Raw genomic sequence first — 21,278 nt, 5'->3', positions numbered from 1 at the left:
TACGATCAGATTTTACGATGAATGGTATTTCCAAACTCTTACTGTAGTCGTCCGTGTACCAGTAAGCAAAACCCTTACAATGAACTGGCATGAGAAGGCCAGTTTGCCGACAATTTCAAAATTTGCCGACTAGGCACCCCCCCCCCCCTTCCCTCCCCCTCAAGATGGCAAAATCTCTTGGTTTACGCAACATAATTTTCCTCACGGGAATTTTTTCTACAATGCATTGTGGGAAGTGCGGCAAAGAACGTAAATAATGTCTTTTTCTTAAAAAAAAGAAACTTCTATTTAAATCAAGTTTAAATTAAGTTTGTCGAATTATTTTTGTGGCATTTGAATCTTGCTTTATATGCTACAGTAATGGGCAGTGTAGCTAAAATTTGAAAGATTAAAAAGTAAATAATGCAAGGTGGTAGGATATCGACGAGAAACAGTTGAACCATAATCATCAATCATTTCTCTACATTTAAGGGCAAACAACTAAGGTATTTCAACATCAGGTATTTTACATGGATGTCAGCGGTTGCGATTCTCTGCCCGCAGAGGCAAAGATTCACTGGAAATAAAAAAGCATTCATAAGGCTAGCTACGGTCTGTTCGCTTCTAAAACAATACGCTGTACATACGAACAGATAATTACTTCGTCCATAAACTACTATGAACGGTTGTCATTTTGGAAGAACAGCGTCATTGTCAAGTTGAAGTTATATTTTTGGAAGCCCCCCTGTACTTGCAGATTTGACTCGATCTTCTCGCGGTACGTAACGCATTTCAAGGCCTTCGAATTCAGGGCCCGCCTTGCTGCAACCTGAAATTGTGTGTGAACGCGGCCTTCTTTCAATAGGAGCTGCGCTATCTAGGCAGGCGAGATCCTGGTGCGACTTAGCTGGACGTAGCCTTCCATTCAGGCACAAACTACTTTCACTGGTTGAATGCGTTAAACCATCTCTTGGGTTTATTCTTGTCGTGTGAATTGGAGAGAGAGCTTGCTTTTGCAAGGAAGCCTTTGAGCTAGGTTTACCTTGGTCATTCTGTTCGCTATTTCGGTCGCGACACTTTTCACGAAGACTTGAGGACGGATTAACTGACGCAGGTTCTGCAATCTCCGTCACAAAAACGACGGGGACAGAGTTTGTTTTCGAGTTTTTAAAACCTCCAGTGTTGGAGAGGCGAAACCCGTCACTTTGAGACGATGAAGGTCGTCCATCACCATAATTGATGATACTGCCTTCACTTTTATTCAGACTTTTTCCCACTTGTCTAGCCGAGCTAGACCTTAAAGATCCACTTTGAATGGCGTTTAGCCCTCTGTTCGAGCTGTCTGATAAAGTCCGGCTACAACGCCTTTCACCACGCTTGGGGTTTCTCCCTTTCCCGCCAATCACTGGAAATGACAATATTTCACCGTGACAGTCATCTAAACCATTCATCTTTATATTTCTGACGCAATCAAAGGAAAATTGTCTTTGCCCTAAAATTCTATTGCTTGATGATTTCATTTTTAAATCGAACATTTTCTTCTGAACCTTTTTCATTTCCCTGTCAATCTCGGCGGCCTGAACACTTCTCTCTCTGTTAATATGCTTCAAAGTTTTTTGGAAACACTGCCCTTGGTAAACATTTGATGCGTACAGATTGCCAACGTCCGAATGTTTTTTCAACAAATAAGACTCGTAAAAGGACTCTTCAGCAGGCGTTCTTTCGTGCTCTGTTACGTCGATGTGGACTGACTTCTTGAACTCCATCTTCTTCAGACAGTCGCCGGAATCTTTAATATCTAAAATCAAACGAAAACCTTAATGTTATTCTTTGACGGAATAATAACGCTCTACACAGTGAGAAAAGAGTTACTGTTTGCGAAAATCGGGAAATAGAATGCAAGGATTATGCAAAAAAGAAAATGCGGTTAAAACTTTCGCATCAAATTGGCTTCTGAGTATGAAGGTTGACAGCAGTGCAGGTCAGAGCAGCAATTTGACATTGTGAAAAGGATTTTTGAAGCACTGACCTTCAATATTGATGTTTCCGAAATTCCAACAGTTGATCAATTAACCCTACAAGTCTCTTGATTTCCTCAATAATCGAAATAGAAGGAAAACAACTAAACCTCTTTTATGCCATTCAGTGTATTCTGTATATACACATAAAAGTGTATTCTGATACCTGTTTCACAAGAACCCCGGGCTTGCAAGAATAAGAAAAGCCGTTCTCTCTCCAGAGGTTCTATCCTTTACAATAATAGTTGTTTAAGTTAGTTATTCTATCACAATGTATTTCCACCACTGAAAACACGAGAAAACTTTAGAGTTTAATTTTAAGGAGTACTTTCATTAACGCATAATGCTCCACCGGCACCTCAAAAAACAAACGTTTGATCACCCTTGAGACAGAGTTCTGGGCGAGGCTCCGAAGATGACGTAATTATACGAACGCAAGGCCAAAACACGTCCCACCGCCTATACAAAATTAACATCTTTCATCATAAAGACCTCTTAATCAATAAAGTCCCTAATGAATGAGAACAAGTAAGGAAATCTAAATAAACATTACAGCAAGTTAGGTGTAATAGTAAACAGTCAGATTTATGATACGGGAGGGTGTTTTAAATGAAACGTCGCGGAGCTTTCTGCGGAGTTGCGGAGCGATGTCAATATTTCTAGCGTTACATAAACTATAACTTTATCAGACAGCCAGAATAATGAGGCTATTCAATACAATTTGCAAGAAATTTGACAGTGAATTGATACACGAATATCAATGAGCAGGTTCTGTCATTCTACGGTTTTTGGAATAGAACCCCATGAACAGTAGAAATGACAGAAATGGAAAACAATCTTCTATGTCTAATCCGCGCGGTTTCACGTAAGTTTATTCACGATTTTCCCACCGTCCTGTTTTAAAACACAATTGGATTCCACAACCAAAAGTTCCCACCATCGAGCAGCAACCATTGATTCTGTAATACGATTCCTGGCGATAAGTGAATCATAATCACCTCTAACAATACACTATATAACAAAATTCGCTCGAGGTTTATCATGTTACCGACGTTTCCATCACCCCTTCGTTTATGCTCCTGTTACGTTTCAACATTATATGCCATCACACTTCTCTTCCATGGCACATCATAATTTCTCCATCAATACGGAGTTCGACCGTGAACGAAATCTGAAACTCGCATAAACGAGTCTTGTTTGAAAAAGAAATCATTGCGTTCGATAAAACATTGTATGTAGCCAACAATTTGAAAGAAACTTACGACAAAATTTCCAGTTTTATTCTTGGTTTCTTCTGCGACTGATTCTACATTGCTGCTATGGAACTCGTACAAATGCGCTGTTTACATTCGCCACATGCTTCTCTTTAATGGAAAACCCCCGAAGCGCCGATTTGACGTCTTAAATGTACATATTTTGCATTGGGATAACTATCCGCTTACAAAAGGCGTGAACGGTTTGTTTCGGTGGATACAAGGGACAGTATTGTGTGGACAAGCAGCGGCTTATTGACCAATAATGTATCTACTGAAGTCGGCTGGCTAACGGCTTAGCCAGAGCCGTGATCCATTAGCCCTTAGTGAATCTGCGAGTCGAAACAGCCATAACTTTATGTCTCTGAAGAAATGGGGAATTTAAGATTTCAATGAAAGAGTGAACAACCTTTTCATTGACATCATAAAATGAAATGCTAAACGTGCTTCTCAAGGAGAATCATTGCCACCGAGAAGAAGGACCAGCGAGGGGCAAATTGCCCAATGACCCTGAAGTCTACGGGGGGCATCGTAATAGAGCCGTAAATCTGTCATGTCAATTGGGGGGGGGGGATGGGGGAAGCAGAGCGAATGAATATAAAGTGTAAAGTGGGTCATGGCACCACAAAGCAATTTAGCAATTTATGGTATGTGTTATGAAACAGTTTGATGGGCAAACGATTTAGAAAAATAAGGATGTATCTAAGAACATAATCGGGCTCAAAACAAAAATGTTCTTAAAACAATAGAGGCTGACCAAAAATTATTGAATTCCAATAATAAAGTGTGTAGTCATTGCTTCTCTCAATATTAAATGCAAAAGTACTTCTTTATTGACGTGGTACTTTTACGCAAATTAATTTTACTTCTTGCCCTCTTTGTCTTTTGGCCTTGTTCCTAGCTACAGTTAAAAGCAAAACTCAGAATTTCTTTTTTGTGTCTATGCAATTTTCATGTCACTAAATGTGCAGTTAAAATTAAGGAGCTATTATGGAGGTCTTGGTACCGCAATTCGACTAACAGAGGTCCAAAAATTGGAACTTTAGGACCTAGGTTTTGAGTTAGGATTTCTATAAAAAGGCGTGTACTGAAAATATGCGTAATGTTGGTTTGTCGAGGTTTATGGCGACTTAAACGATTCTTTTCTAACAAGTTTTTTTAGATTCATTCAAGGGGTGACCGGTGGATAAGATATTTGGGGCTAATCCCCCCATGGGCATCGTCACCGATTCGACACCACTCTGCAAACATAAATAGCAGCCATCAACAATAGGCAACTTGTGCTTGACACCATGACAAAGTGGCTGAGGTTTGTTGCAACCACAGAAGAATTTAGCTTGGTTCTAACCCAGTTACCAGGGATTCCTTTCTTTCAAAGAAAATGACGATAATTTCTCGAAAAATCGTTTTGCTCCAGATTTTTGGGGGGTGCAGTCCCCTCGGCCCCTCGGGATTTACGGCCCTGCATCGTAAAGTAATGAATTCCATTTTAAGAATCGAATTCATCAAACTTAACAAAAGTAAGCCCAAAAACGATCCAAGCGATTACAAGAAAATGACTGCAAGAGAGGTTCTGGGTGCGTTTTAAAGCTTAGCTAAAGTGAAAAGGTTACAAGAATTTTCTGCCCGCGAAAGGGAGCCTCGCCGTTCACCTTTGCCCCAAGGGCCTCCCAAACCTTTCGGCAACCCTGAAGAGAACTAAACTTGAGCCAAAATTACTGACAGCATTTAACTTAGGCGATAGTTGAGATCTGAGAAACACATGAAGGTAAAACACAACCGTAGCAGGAAAGGAAAACAAGGAAAAATAAGGTTCTGTGAAATGAACATTGTTTAATTTGCAAGCAAAATTTATTTGTGAATGCATTAGATAGAAAGAATACAACGTTATATTAACATTAGTTTTTCTTTCACATTTGCGTTTGGTAATTTCAATATTGGGTATTATCGTGGATTCATACCGATGTTCGGGGAGTGGGGGATTCGATCGGGGGAGGGAGTCGATCAGGGGGAGTCGATCAGGGGGGAATCGATCGGGGGGAGTTGGGGAGGGAAGAGAATAACGCTAACTCTCACCATGGAACAATGAAAACATTCACGAGAAGATATGTGAAAACGTGTCCATATCCAATAAAATCTTTTTTGTACATTAAGTGCTTCACACTGAAATACACAGAAATCCTTTACATGGAATTATTTCAGCTAACTATGAAGAAGTTACTTTATCCATCAGCCCAAATTTGAACTTGAGTGAGACCATTATTCGTGCCTCTGGAAAGACGAGAAAGGGTCTAGGGCATTTAATACCCGTGAGCACAGAACCCTTGATATAAGGGAATATTGGCTTTTCACAGGAACATAATCCAAATAAAATAAGTTTGCTTCTCTCAGTTCAGTCACAGAAGAGATGCTAAAATCAAGTCTGAAGGTAAAGTAAACGATTTGGTTACAACAGAGCGTCAAGCGAAGTATTGTAAGCAAACGCTCGACTAAGCTTGCATCTTAAGCAGCTTGGATTATCTATGATTAAAGTTTGCCATGGAAGTTACTAATTTGCATGGCAAAACTTATCATTGATAACAAAATTATTTGAATCCGAAACCTGTCGGATAATACAAAGACGTTTTTAATCCAACATAATATTTTCTATTTATTATTTCGACTGCGTTGTTTGAATATTACTTTACATCAAAATCTCTCTGAAAAGCTGCCATAAAATTTGTCTCGTGGCATCCCTGTTTTTGAACAGTAAATATGAATAATATAAGCTTTACAACTTACATTATTCAATATACGACTTAGAAATAGCTTTAGCAAAGCAAATATACTGGCATTTATAAGTCAAATCATTTTAATGCATGCATTAGCACCCTGATAATATTAATAACCCAACACATCCGTCGCTACGAAGCTGTTCAATTTCCGGGTATAAAACTGACTAAATATGGCGAAAATCTTACCTTTCTTCTTTGGGCGGTCTCAAGTTTGTTTTCAGTTTAATGATTCTTCACGTAGTCTTTGAATAAGTAAATTATTGATATAACACTATCGTAAAAATAACTCTAAAACTGAACGTTAACTCCCCAAGCTCACACTGATATCTGAAATTCGCGTCAACATCCTTAAATAGTTATAATTTCTCTCTACTGTTAAACAAATTTATACAGCCCTTCATTGCCCAACTAGTACATACTATATACTATGAATGTATCAACATTACAACCCAAAACTGATATTAAATAAAACAGAAATAAATATACTTATTCTTATCTTTATCTTAGGTGAGAAACATCGTCAGGCATTTTCTTCTGAGGTATTAGCATCTTTCGTTCTCTTTGCATCTATTTCGTGTATCCTGTGTTAAAAAGAAAAACAATGCAAAACATCTTTTAAACCTTTTCACCTACTGAAACAGTTTAACAGAAAACATAATCAGTTTATTGAATGCATATTTGGCTCAAGATTCGAGAAAGATGAATTCCCCCTGTACTCTGGCTTTGCCTTAGAGGAAACCATTGTTCCAATAGATGAATCCAAAGATTTTTCAAATGTAAAAATAAAACAGCTGTCTCGTAATCTGATGATAACGATTTTAAACAATCTTTTGATGGTACAAAACTTGAAAATGGCTTTGAAAAAAAGCAAACATTTGAGTAAACTAAAGCTTTTCGTCTGACACTCTTCCGAGTTTAAAACGTCAGAACATAGATCGAAAACTCTACGCTAGGAATCTGAATCTAAAACGTTTGTATACACGCCAATGGTCTAACGCCAATGGTCTAAAACTCATCGTTTCTTACATTCTTTGACAATTTTCGACTGTGCTGCTTCATTTCTGACATTGACCAGCGGACACTAAAACAGACCACAGAAAACATGATAGGAATATTGGTGTGCTAATTAGGAAACGTTTTGCCGGCTTGGTGAAATTAGAAAAAACACATTCTTACTTTATCGGACTATTCTCTCTCTGAAACCGAAACATTTGTCTTAGGTAATGGTTTTGAGTTTTGTATCCCACCACAACGAATAAGCAGAGAGCAAATTTTTGCTGAATTTGACATTTTAAACGCTCAACTTGCCAGGCACGATTTTACACGTTCAAGTTCCGTCTAGTATTAGAAACCAAATTCATCCCCAAAGAGAACAGCCACCTCGGTCTTGCAGATCTAAAAGTACAACTAAAACCTGCGATTCTGCTATCGGGCAGCATTTACTGGAAATCCCAGATCGTGCAAACAATTATAATGGCGACATGTTTCAGATTATTGGTAAAGTCCGATCGTCGTTCCATCTAGTAGTTTTAGAATCTATCTACATTAGCACGAAAAACCGCTACTGTGTAGACAAAAGGAGTTCGTTTTCACCTTAGGACTCCATTGGTAACATTCTCCATAGGCAAGCGGCACTGATTGGTCAACCTCAACAGTCATGTGCTCGCGTTTCTGATTGGCCTATTTCGATCCACAACTGGGCATATATATTTCCTGGCGTAGAGTTTTCGGTCTATGTTCTGACGTTTTAAACTCTAAAGAGTGTCAGACTAAAGGTTAAGTTAACTCAAATGTTTGCTGATAAAGGTTTTATAGCTTCGATCCACAACTGGGCATATATATTTCCTGGCGTAGAGTTTTCGGTCTATGTTCTGACTTTTTAAACTCTAAAGAGTGTCAGACTAAAGGTTAAGTTTACTCAAATGTTTGCTGATAAAGGTTTTATAGCCTTTTAAGCAGGATCCCTACCATGAGCCAAACCCTATGCCTCACCCCGAACTCTGGAAAGTAGAAAGACATTGTCACCTGAAACTAGCTGGCAATCTTGCAGTGGACGGAATGCTCAAGCTCGCTTAAATTAGAAAGTACATTCTTCTTTTCAAAATATTTAAAATAACACCGCATTTAACCAAACAAATTCAAGGCTACAAACTAATTTTGAAGTCTTACATATTCCAAGAGTGACAATGCAGAAAAGAAGTTCCCATTATATTGCTGGAAAAGCTGGAACAGCACTCCCAAACTCCACAATGGATTACACAAAACTCATGTCACATGGGACAAATATCACTCACCGCATCATACAATCTTTGCATCTCCGTAAATCAGCAACTGAATACTTTGTAAGGGTTGCCATCTTCATTGGCCACTCAGGTGTGATCTTCAAGCAAATTCTTGCGCAAAGGACGGCAGCAGATGCAACCAAAGACGGAAGGAATTGAAGAAAAATATAGTCTGAAAAATTGAAAGAAATTCATATACTGCAATGGCGGTCATTTCAGCGGTCAAAGCTGCTTATTAGCTAAACAAGTAAGTACTTCATGCCACTAAACACATAAAAAGTTTAAAAAATTAGGAGACCACTAAACTGAAGTGGCAGGGACAGCATCAAAAGATCGAAAGACCTTGCTTCCACATTGGTCCCCTTACAAAGTTATTCAATGAAAAACTGTTTAAAATGCTTTTATTTTTAGATGATCATTAACATTTTAATTAGAGGTAGAAATATTTTCTTCCAGTCTTATGACTTTTAGCTAAAATGACTTTTTATATTATGCTTACATGTATTTAAGTTGCTCATGGATTTGGTACCTGTAGACAAGTATTATAGCTCGTGGATTTGGTACCTGTGAGAGGTTTTAGGCCTTAGATAGGTTAGGCCTGGTTCAAACGTCGCACTTCTCATGTGCCGAACCTAACTCTGTTTGGAGCGACACTTGAGCATGTTTAGCGCGACTCTCGTTTCAAACGTCGAACTTAATCATGTCGCGCCAAATGGGTTTTAGGATTGTTACATGAAGTATCTTGGTTAAGGCACGCAATCTTAAATATTTGTTTGAAACGCATGCGCCTTCCATGAAAGAAATGAATTTTGTAAAGGAAAGTAAATTAAATATAATTATGCATTGAGTTCGGTACATGACAAGCTCGACGCTTGAAACCGTGCCGTGCTGGAGCCGTGCAGCTCGGCAAGCTCTGCCGATCCAAACTAGTCTGCCGCTCCTAACTAAATCTGCCGTACCAAATTGATTCAAACGTCGCGCCCCTCATGTACTTAATTCTCGAGTTAGGTTCGGCACATGAGAAGTGCGACGTTTGAACCAGGCCTTAAACCCTTGAGTAAAGAGATGAACAGTCTGTCTTTCGATCTTCCCGTGGAAGAAACTGTATTTTTGGCTATAATCTATGCAAAAAGGCCTTGGAATCCCTGTCTCTTTCAAACACTGTTTGCCGTAGAGTCAAATATTATAGCTATCTGAAAGGAATCAATTGGACATCCAGAACCTCCAAGAATTGCAAATAAACATGATTTTTAAGGGGAGCAGGGGATACAGTATAAAATATTCAAAAATCAATGTGTGATGAAGGAAGACTTATGGCAGGCATTTCCATTCTTCGTGTGGAGTGAAAATCTAAATAACTTCTTAAAAATTAAATAACTTCTTAAAAAAAATCCCTGAAGAATTTCAAAACATTGGAAGATATCGTAAATCCTCCAATTAGGGTGGGGGCTTATTTGAGGGGGTTATTAGAGGAGGAGGGGCTTTTTCGAGGGGGGGGGGTCAGTTCGAGGATTTACGGCACAAATTCTTCAAATCTTTCATTTAGATGTCAATTGATTTTTTAAGCCTTTGCTCCTCAATTTTGTCATATAATTCAAATTCATTAAATGAGACACGTAAGCATAGTCAATCGAAAACAAACATTCACACTTAGAGCCAACTTACTAGAAAAAACCTACTGAAATTGGCAAATCATTGAAAAGCTTAATCTTTATTTAAGGATTTTGGCTTAACAAATATCTAGTCTAGCTGGGCACATAGCAAACTGATGCTTTAACTAAGAGATGTCGAAAGAAATTTAAAAATGAAATAAACATCATGGATCCAACACAGCAGCCCTGTGGAAGGTAACAACCTACTCCCGCCCCCCCCCCCTTGCTACTACAGCTTACTATAAAAGACCTAATAGGAACTCAGCTTAGTAAAACAATGAATAGAAGTCTATTCAGTGTATTTGTCAGTTTCTAGAAGCAGCAAAAATATACTCCTTTAGATCATTGAGGTGCTGTTCTCTAAGAATGTGGCCGTTTGAATATTTATCAACTTTTGAAGTAAGGTGTAAGGTCGATTATCTGCAATCTTACGAAAATAAGTTTAGTATTTAAACGTTTAAAGAATTTAAACAACTGGCTCAACCCAGGTTGTATCAACTTTTGTTTTATATGGAAAAACTGTCAATCACAAAGAGAACATTCTAGCATAAAAAGAACCTGTTTTTATAATAAGATGTCCTGAATAAAAAAGCTATTAGGCAATTACATTTTCATCACAGTTTCCTTTGCAACATCTTTAATAAAGAGTTTAGAATTCTGTCGATTACCTGCAGGGTGCAACAAACAGGTGCGGGTCCAGACTGAAATCTGACCTGCGCAAAGGTTATCATAAAGAGAAGCCATGCCCTATCGCGTGGGAACACCCAAAAGTATCACTTTTGCAGCAAAGTTGAATTACCTTAATCCCGATTGATTGATACATTATGGTCGACTTAATTAGTTACAAGTTCCTAGGCAGGGGTGAAGCAGTGATTGTCAACTTCGATTTCTTTGATTACATCAAACAATAGCATAAGTCAACTCTGATTCCTATTGGTTTGCTGTAACGCTGCAGAAGCAAGCTCAACTTCTGATTGGATAAATCAAATAGCTTTGCTAGTGCCAAAGATTGCAGAGGTGAATTACACCCTTATTGGCTTCAAAGGCGATTCCGTAGGTCAAGCAGGTGAAAAATTTGCTCTCAAAGGACAATGTAGTGTTCCCAATCTAAAAAAGTAGGCAATTTAAATGAACTACGATAGACAATTATCTTTTTTAATGCCTTCATTCATCCACCGTATGAGAGTATGAAAACTGTTACAAAGTTGTTCGCATAGTACCGAAAATTCCCTGATATGAAAAGCCCAAACATGACATTGACTCGAAAAGAAACTGAAAGATAAATAATATCGAGACCCCTTTAACCAGGCAGATATTGGGTTCAAAAGATGAATGTCACTTAAGTGCGAATTGGTCGTCCAATGGCAAAATCTTCGATTACTCTTTCGAGCAAAACGTTCATGACAGCATCGACGTCAAGTCTTATATCGCAATGAAAATTTAGCAGAGCTAACCCATTCAAGCACATTTTGCGACATAAAGTTTTTAAGGTATGTTTTTGCCCTCTTCAGTGTCAGGGAGAACGTTCACAAGAACAAGTCATAACTGGAATAGTTCCAAAGATGTTAAACGCCACCATTAAATTGGGAAAAGATGGCTCTACAATAATATTCTGCAGGAGAATTGGAAGGAGCATTTTTCCGATAAACTTGTCGTGATAATGTTCTTCGTTTGCCTGCTACGAGTTAAAACTGTTTGCCCGACCTGGGGTCACTAAGTCACGATACCTTAAAACGCTAACTGCCTCCTCATACCACGACTCATGCTTGGCTTCAACATTACACCGCATTTTTGAAGCATAACATGAAGAAAGGAGACCTTTTCCCTAGCCGCACCAGCATCATAAGAGGCAGTCTGGAGCTGCTTTATAAGGGCCTTGTGATCTCAAGGCAGCGGCATACAATAACAAGCGATATAACAAACTCGAATATCACTATATAGTGAAATATGTTCACAGTCTTGTCAGTTGAATCAGCATTCCAAGTATTGTCAACATTCTGCTTAATTGTTTCAAGAGTGGCAACAAAAGCTGATACAATTCTAGCATTATATCTAAGCCATCTATACGAGCTAGCCACCTTGTTCGACACATATCAATTAGGCGGGTGTGACGAGACTTTGGAACTAATTCTTAGATTTTGCTGGCAAGTAAGCCAGACCGTTTTGGAGAATGATTGAAGAAATCTGCTGCTGCTCGAACCTTCCTCCCAATATATGACCAAGTGTTTGCCCCTGTACTCAAAGTACATTATGTGTTCTTGATTTAGCTCGCCTGAGCAACTGAGGCGAGTGATTCATAGCTCACCTACAAAAATACAAACAACCAGGCCTGTTATTGGTTTATCTACTTCTAGGAGGTACAAACTTTTAGATATCCGAGCATAGTTCAGGCATTGCAACAAAACCCTAGAATAGCTTTGCAATAAATATGTATATTTTTCCTTCGATAGATGATAAAATTAGATACCAAACATAGAGGTTCACATAGACTTACCTTGCAAGGATACTTCAACAAAATACTTTGCATATTTCTCTAAATATGATCTTGCCTGCACCAAGCATACAATGTTTTCTCCTGCATGGAGGTTGTCAATAGACAAGCTTTCCATTGCATAAAAATCCAAAAAATTTGCAGCTGTTGGAAGAATCAATTTCCAGTTAAGACATTGGGAGATCTTTACTTCCATGGAAATGAACTCATGCATAAGAAACGATTCATTGCAAAATTTCTTCAAGATAGAAACTTTGGGTATGTTATCTTCACATTCTCCAATCTTTGCTGCAATATAAATATAAAGATTATATGCATATGAAGTTAACTTAACAGGCTATATTTATATAACAAGCATAATTCTAAACCAGAATGTGCCAATTTGAAAATACTTTGTTATGAAGGGAAACACAACCAGAACTTCACACTGTTCAAAACAGCTCTACAGAGTACACCTTCTTCAAATCCCCTTACTCGAAGGAATACAGTAGTACAAATTAATGAATTATCCCCAATATTCTAAATGCCAAGGTGGAGGGGGGGGGGGATTTGAAATTGAAACAGGTCTATAAACCTTTTTGGAATCTTCACAATCATATTTCCAGCACACTGCTTAAGTGATCAACCATCTAACAATATGTTAATGAAACCATAACAATTGGAAACTATTAACCCTAACATTGTCATCTCCTACTAATAGCTACATAAGCCTTAATTTACCCATTTTAAATGTGTACGAGTATTACTAAATTAGTAATACTAAATTATTCAAACCATAGCGCAGACTTGTATTTTTCCAGGGGGGGGGGTTAAAGAATTAACTGCAATTTATAATGGAGGGGGCTGATGGCAGAAGGTAGAAAGAGGACTAGCTGAGGGTTCTAAGGCAATTCTTTTTTACGCCAGGGGTTCTTAAGTAATTTGAGTGCCGAACCAGAAAAACATGTGGATTTTGTTCGTGGGCCACTGAGTTTTCAACAATAACATAGTCATCGTTTTGCCCCTACTGCTCTATTTTTAGATTAGGATGTTAATCTTTGTTAGGTCGACTTGAACCGCTTAAAGACAATCTGTCACGACGTTGATTAATTATAAGAACAAAGGGATTTTTTATTGTTTCCAGTACCCCTTTAATTTATCGCATTGTAAAAAATATGGCAGAGCGCTGGAATTGTGTTTAGGCTATTGTTCCAGCTATTGTTCTCATTAACCAATCCACAACAAGACAGATTGCCTTTAAGTCAAACCGAGGACCATGGATCTACGAAAATGTATTTTGAAGTGAGACCAAAATGTGATGACTGTGGATTTGCTTAGTCAAGGCTGAATTTTTAGTTATGTAGATCTAGGAATGGCCAGAAGCAGCATCTAAAATAGATTCTAACAGGAGAAAATCCAAGGCGATGATCTTAAGGAGCTCTTGTAACTAGGTTCAAAGTTTTTATGCTATTTTAATGTTGATATGAAAAAGTCTTGCAAAGGTCTTGCAAAGATATAGAATGATCTTAGTGTAGCTGGGAAAAATAATGTTTTTTACATTTTAATGAAAGCAAAATAAGATGTAGAAGAGAATTAACTAAAAACAAAGTTTAGCATAAAGCATTAACCTGTGCCCAAGTCCGCAAACAGGCCGGAGGTTAAGAATGGCTGTTCAACACAGTTTCTTTATCATTAACTATTTAATCTTGATTTAATCTCTTTGTGTGAAACTTGTGTGTGAAATTTTGTGTGAAACTAAGAATATGAAAAATTAGTCTATCAAATTGAAAGTCTAATCAAATTGATAGCCAACTTCTTTATTTCTGAGCCCCCCAAATTTTTGTCAGGAGGGGTGTAAGCCCTGGAGGCCCCCCCTAGGTCCGCGCTTATGATTCAAACTCTAATGAATACAAACAATACAACAAATCCAGGGAAATTAATAAATTTGTGTAAACCTTCTATAGCAGAAGCTGGAAACAACAAAAATTAAGTTAACAGTTGATATATTAAAATAGTGTTTTACAGTCTTTAGAAGGACGCTTGACTGACTTCACTTCGGGCCATCTGTGCTTTAAAAACTGGGCACCAATTGATACAAACGGGAAAAAAGATAATTTCGGATGCATATAACATGTTGTGAAAAGTTTTTAAGTACTAACAACTTGGTTTTTAGTCTAAGATCAAGATAAAAGAGAGGAAATTAAGAAACCTACTAGATAAGGGAAACAGATAAAAATAAAATTATGAAAAGGTTTTACCAGCTAATGACAGACAACACAAAGCAAGCATGTTCAACTGGGATTCCAAAAGAAGGTCGTACTTGTCCATAACGTGATCTAAATAACGGACAGCCAAATGAACCACTTCCTGCACTAGGCCTAGCTTTTCACCAATTACTGCTAGCCAGTTTACAAGAAATCTTCGGTAGCATATCTGCGGAGATCTCGAGCGATAAACAGGTAATTCAATTTCGCGTTTTTTCAAGGTTGAGTGGACATCTTGCGCAAGCTGTGTTTGCCACCATTTTTCAGTATCGAGCATCTTCTTAAACCTTGTTTGCCAATGTAGTTGTCGATACTAGTGGGTCTTTTATGCAAGCCCCATCGCGTGTTCGTTAGAGGTATCCACTCTACCTCACATTGGGAATAATAATTCCCCTTTCACACCTTTTCTTGCAAACCACGCTGTGAAATTAATTTAGATTTCGTGCGCAAGTCCCATCTCCAAGAGAGGCGACCTAGGAGTGAGGTTGATATCTAGATTGATAATGATAATAATAACAATAATGATATTAATAAAAATATATCGTGGTCCTTGATTATCATTAGAAAACAAGGAACGAGATACCGCCGGGGGGAGGGGGCCGGGGGTGCCTACTAAAAAACTTAGGTAGCATAAGTGGAATATTTTTTTGCAAAATATAGCTATTGTTACACTTATCCATAAGGGCTGCTCCCCCCCAAACAAAAAGTTGTACCTCGGTCTTTGCTAGAAAATCTGTGTGGAAAGAGAGGTTCACTTTGTCAAAACATTGCAAACCTGATTAAAAATATTATCCGTTCTTTTCTGCTTCTGAAACCAAAGAAATGACTACGTAGAAAACACTGCCACAGGAGAACAGATTGAATTTCGTACCATTTTATTTAATTTATGGCTCTTAACGATATGTTAACATAAATTCAAAAAGTTGCCCAGGACAATGAAAGAATCTAAAAGGTTTTCCAGTCCACAGTCACAGAATAGAAAAGTTCTATTCTATTCTGTGCCACAGTCTTTCTATTTTGACATCCCCCAGAGGGGTCACACAAAATTTTTGAATAAGAGGATGTCCGTCCGCATGTTTTAAAGTGGAGGGAGGGGGCAATGGAAGATTCGACAATCATAACAGAGGGTTTAAAAAAACTATGTTGTTTTCAAAGAAAGTGGGGGGCCATGCCCCCTTCGTCGGAGGCCCTGGTCATGCTATATGAATATCGATTCGTAAAATTTATATTTTGAAGTCGAGAGCCATATTAATTGCAGGGAACATAATCAACCGGGAAATTTGAAATCAAGAGTTCATAATATGTACGTAACCAACGGTGTTGTTTCGGTTTCGATTTCGAAGATACAGTCAGTTTTTTATTGGACACTGGTGACCCTGGTTTTCAGTCGGAAGAAGCTGGTTTATGACGCAGTTAATCGTGCTTCTGCGTAATTGTTGTTACCATTATCTGAAATCTCATCAAGTTGTTTTTAAGTTGTTTTAGCAACATAGCAAAAGAGGTGCTACTTGTAAAGACAAATGCTAGAAGGACAGGGAGTGGTAAAAAGGAACGGAGATCTTTGCACCCAGAGAATGAAAATTCCAGGTTAAACAAGGGCTTTACACTACACTAGGAGTTTAATTCGTTACCAATTGGAAACTTCTTAAACTTTACATCGACATGTTGTATAATCAAAAATCGTTTACCTCATTAATAATATATACAACTTTAGTTGGAATCAACACCTGAAGGCTCGTTACATCTTTATGCATAACAGTATTGAAGCGGTGGATTAACTTCCTAGAAGTAGGCGTGAGTTAAAAGGCATCTTTAAAGAAGGCAAGGGGTCTTTTAAGGTATTTCTACTGGTTGGAATTTAATGGAAAAAGCAAGAAGGCAGAAAGGTGGAGTATGCACAGAATGTAGTTAATTGAAACATATACAAGCAAAACAACACAAACGAACAGTAAAAGTATATCATCAAAATTAATTGTTAAGAAAAAAGGTTTGTACCAAAGGTCCCTGACAAGTTGGAAAGGGTCCAGTGGAGAACTTCCTCATGGTGTCAAAGGGTCTCAAGAGAGGAGATAGAAGAATTTGTGAAAAGGAGACCTATCCTGGCAAGTAACACTTGGTTTCAAGTTCGAGATACACAAAAGAGTTGTGGCGTCACAAAAGGTTAATTCAATTGTTTGGAGTATTCGTTACATTGGCAGCTTTTGGAAATACTTCGAGTTTTCAAGATAGTGTGTTGATATTGACGATATTCCGTAATTGCATTTGAATTTTGGATAACGATGTTGTAAATACTTTGTTACAATAGAAAGAATGCGAAAAATGTTCAACACGCAGTTTTACCATGTTACACGTCTTTAATTTATAAGAAACTGGTTTATAAGAAACTAGTACTAAGAGGAGCAAAAATTAAAGAAACTTTAGTACCAGGCTTAAGAAAAATTAGTAAGAGTAAGTCTTCAACTTTTAAAAAAAGAGTCCATAAGTTTTATTTTTGGGTCAATGAAATTCAGAATTTTTTTGGGTCTTGAATCAGGAGAAAAAGTTTAAAAAAGAGAAAAAATGCACACTTTATCACTTTTTGGGTCAATTTTTTAAGATATGAATAATTGGTTGGGTTGATGGTTTGTATTACAGCCTGAGCACCTCTACCCTAAATATATTTGAGTACTTATAACTGAATATTTTCTACTCAAAATGAACCATGTTGGTGTTTCTTGTCTTATTCAGAGCATACTCCACTTTTACAGTAAAAGCCGTGTGGCAGGTGTTGGCCCATTGTTGTAGTTTGAAAAGTCCATTTGAAGGAGAATTCATTTTGAAAAAGTCGTTTTGAAGAAAAATCATTTTGAAAAAGTCATTTTGAAGGAGAAGTCAATTTTGAAAAGTATTTTTGAAGGGAAAGGAAATTTTGAAACAGTCATTTTGAAGAAGTCAATTTTGAAAAAGACTTTTGAAGATAAGGAAATTTTGAAAAGGTTTTTGTGGGAGACACCAATGTCTACATATTACAGTGTCTATATTCAGCTTTATATAATCATAAAATAAAAACTTGCTGTATTTATTGTTGTTCATTCTCGTCCCATTGCAGTGTTTCTTATTTGCTACATTTTCACTGACTTTTCCCCACCAGAACTACTTGGAAACCCTCAAGCAGACTGCTGTTGTGATCTTTTCTTTATTGACAAATAATATGAGCCTCTAGTAATATTATTGCAATCTTGCTAGCCTGAATGAACATTGCCAAGCCAATGGTAAAGCCCCCCCCCCCCCACTTCTTTGAAAAACAAGAGCCTATTCACAAAACCTTTTGTTATGACTATTTAATTTGACCTTCACCCACTTTTGGAGTCAACTTTAATTGTCCCTGGTTCTATCAGTTAGCTGATATTTCTACACAAATTTGCTATACTTTATAATCTTTGATACAGTTCTGTCAAAGTGAAGGACAGACCTCAAATGTTCTTAAAAACACTAAAAAGTGGGTGTTGGGAGAGGTAAATATAAAATCCTTAAGGCTGTCTGTAGAAGACACATCAACAAAGCTTGTGCATGTTACCAATGATTCATTACTTTAGAACTACAAGACCATCTCCAAAATTCTAGAGTCTAATCAAGTTTTTGAAATTTGTCTCTAGCTGAAAAGAAATATTGCTAGAGCTGTAAAAAACTGGAGTTATACTTTTTATACAAATGAATGTTAAAGTTCCTCTTACATAAACTTTTTCAAATCAGTTTTCGTGACATTAAATTAAAATTTTATTCATTTGCTTTAATATCTCAGCTTGAGAGTTCTTGACAAAAGTGAAGGGCATGGCATTTAGAATTTGTATTTTTGTCTTCTTGCATTTTTATTATTGAAAAATGCAGGTTTGCAAAGCTAATTTGCATCTTGAAACATGAATTTTAATCAATAAAAAATGTTAAAATATCCAAAAAATCATGGATATTTGCCTTTGCTCTTGAAAATGTGCCCTTGTTTATGGTTTGGTAAAATTTGAAAGGAGGACAGAGAGGACACAATTTTCTTTTAGCAGATAAATGTGGAAATTTTGCTACAATAAACTACAGTCTGTCACTAAGCCTTTGGAACAAACTGTTACAAAAAACCAAATCTATCTGCTACCGGGATTGCTGTATCTAATGTGTATGACTGTGTTATAAGAAAAGCACATTAATTTTACAATAAACAATGCTGCCAACACCAAATGGCACCTGCCTTTACAAAAGTCCCTCTAGGTGATATCTAACTTGCTTAATTTAGGAAGGAAACTCAAACCTAAAACAAAATACCGAAAGTAGCCATTTATAACCTTCCTGAACATTTTTTCATGGTGCAATTAAATATACTGCAAGACTGCAAATTGCTCTAGCATGATCTTCCAAATACTACAATGTACTGGTAACTCCACTTATCAACAGACAAATGAAAGTCACAATAGTGTCATTTCTAGATGAAAACTTCTATGTTCATTAAAAACTATCTTGGCAATTCTTTATTCAATATCTCAAGTAAGATAGAATTGGCAAGGCTAGTTTCTCAGCTAATCTTACAAGGAACCATAATTTCTGTCATTTAAACAAAGGCGGCACTATATTCCAAGATGACTAAAATTCCACAATGTTATTTGATTACAATAAGAGAATAAAACCGCAGGTTCCTTTTGAGGTCGCCAAAAGAATAAACAGAGAGCTTTTGTCAAGGGTCAAACAATACAGAAGAAGCCTTCCATTCTTCCCGCACATTTTTACAAAAGGTCGCATATGTTTGATAAATAATTGCATTGTATATTGAGCTCTCAGGTTATGCTTTTGCGTTCTGCAACAACAAAGCGTATATGTCTGGATGGAAAGAAACTTCGAATTAAAAAATAGTAATTAAATTCGCTAAATATCTACCTATTTACATTAAATTCCCCCTAAATTATTTTGAATCAGTTATCGACTTTGCTTTGTCCTCGATTAACTTCAAAACATTCTCTCCCAGCTGTTTCGACCTGTGACGTTTGTACCATCCCCGTCCCCTGGTTCAAGACTGTTTTCTCTCCAATTTGGTTTCCAACATGAACTCTAGTCTCGACATTGTGCTGCTCGATCTTGTCTGACTTGTTTTGCGAATCGTTTTCTTTAAGATCACTGTCTCTAGGCGTCGTTTGTGTTTGCGTTTCCACAGTTCTTTGCTCAAGATTTGTCACAGCTGCAAAGCTAGGATGGGGCGATTGAATGACAGTCGGGCCAAACATCCCCCCACTAAAAGGCTGTCTTAGAATGTACGCCGGGGTGTGTACAGCTTGAACTCCGGTCATTCCGTGAACTGGTATTGCAACAGGTTGAAATATCGCCGTTGATGTGGCAGGAATCGGAACGGTGACATACGTTGGGTATGATGGGTTAACTGGACTGCCTAAAGAGCCCAAATTGGACACAAGAGGAGGCACTGGCGGGACCTGTCCAGGAGGCACGATAACTGACCCAGGAGTACCCGTAGTAAAAATAGTAGGCGAATATACTTGCTTCCCCGCCATAGTAGGTGTACTGACCTTCATATCCAACGATCCATCGTCTCTTGGTTTGCTTTCAAGATGACTTTGCCATGGAATCGGTGCAACAAACGAAGGCTTGCCAATATTTGTCATCATGGAAGGTGCACTGTACGTCCTCTTTCCTACGCCTTTTAATTTAGGCCGTCGTCTTGGCCTGTATTTGTACTCTGGGTGTTCGTTTTTATGGCGCCTATCCAATCTAGCTGCCTCTTCGACGTACGGTTGTTTATCGTCAACAGACAGCATTTTCCATAATTTACCCAGCATTTTACTCAACTCAGCATTATGTAAGTGTGGATACTGCTCCGCTAACTTTTTCCTTGCAGTTTGAGCCCATACCATAAAAGAGTTCATGGGTCTTTTGACTCGACTCGATTTCTGGTCTAGAAATCCTGACATGTTGTTGTTTGACATCGTTGGTAATGTGTTTGCGTCGTCTGTTTGCGATGATGTTGTTAGCCTGAGCAGTTCCTCGTCGGAGGCCATAACTGTCGCTGTTGGGGCAACATTGGCAATCGAAGGTAGTTTGTCATGTTGTGTATTGGCATCATATTGAGCATGTGGTTGATCTGCCGCCATTTTTGTCGCCGATCAGAGCACAATGTTCGACAATGAACAACTGGTGAAGAGGTGTTGTCGATTGTGTTTGCTTCTTTTATTCATTTGTTTCAATGCAACCTAAATTTGCATACTGATTGTCCCACGTTTTATTGTCCTCTAGTCCTATTCTTCAAATTTGCTTCACAATAGAATGTCAATCCTTATGTTAAAGATGTATTGTTCGAGTGTTATCGTTAAGCCAATCACATTTGAGCTAGGGTTTCTCAATTCAAATCATGTGACCGTTGGCATCCATAGTCTGCATAATAAGAGGTCGCCACGGTTTCTATTGTTTCAGGGAGCCAATCACCGCCGTCGTGATTATTTTGTTTTTCAATTCGTCAAGTGTTAACCAATGAAAAGACCTTTTGTCCTTCTCTGTCTGCTTTCCAGAGCCTTGCATAATTAACATAACGGCGCATTGTGGGCAAAACAATATGAATCTT

General features: G+C 37.8%; 2 protein-coding genes across 4 annotated transcripts; both read right to left on the bottom strand.

Moving 5' to 3' along the window:
* Positions 1-434: 434 nt before the first annotated feature.
* Positions 435-19,407, bottom strand: LOC135696163 (cyclin-J). Of its 3 annotated transcripts, none has more exons than XR_016144571.1 (5): positions 14,687-19,407; positions 12,453-12,737; positions 8,319-8,478; positions 3,260-6,605; positions 435-1,777 (listed from the first exon to the last, which is right to left on the bottom strand). XR_016144571.1 is itself a non-coding variant. In XM_089112382.1 (5 exons), exons 1-4 carry the CDS (start codon positions 14,967-14,969, stop codon positions 6,545-6,547), a joined length of 789 nt encoding a protein of 262 aa, XP_088968508.1. In that variant the 5' UTR covers positions 14,970-19,407; the 3' UTR covers positions 435-1,777; positions 6,511-6,544. The 3 variants fall into 3 exon arrangements, 2 of the variants coding, with proteins under 2 accessions (XP_088968508.1, XP_065071517.2); XM_089112382.1 differs by having other exon boundaries at positions 6,511-6,605; XM_065215445.2 differs by lacking the exons at positions 8,319-8,478; positions 12,453-12,737; positions 14,687-19,407 and having other exon boundaries at positions 3,260-3,784.
* Positions 19,408-19,553: 146 nt separating this feature from the next.
* LOC148958502 (uncharacterized) lies at positions 19,554-20,881 on the bottom strand. The gene has a single exon (XM_089112378.1). The coding sequence runs from the start codon at positions 20,809-20,811 to the stop codon at positions 19,624-19,626; it is 1,188 nt and encodes a 395-aa protein (XP_088968504.1). The 5' UTR covers positions 20,812-20,881; the 3' UTR covers positions 19,554-19,623.
* Positions 20,882-21,278: the final 397 nt, after the last annotated feature.

The sequence above is a fragment of the Rhopilema esculentum genome, chromosome 14 (assembly GCF_057945365.1).
Source record: "Rhopilema esculentum isolate cy_ngs chromosome 14, ASM5794536v1, whole genome shotgun sequence".
Taxonomy (NCBI): domain Eukaryota; kingdom Metazoa; phylum Cnidaria; class Scyphozoa; order Rhizostomeae; family Rhizostomatidae; genus Rhopilema; species Rhopilema esculentum.
This window is presented reverse-complemented; position numbering and strand designations above follow the sequence as displayed.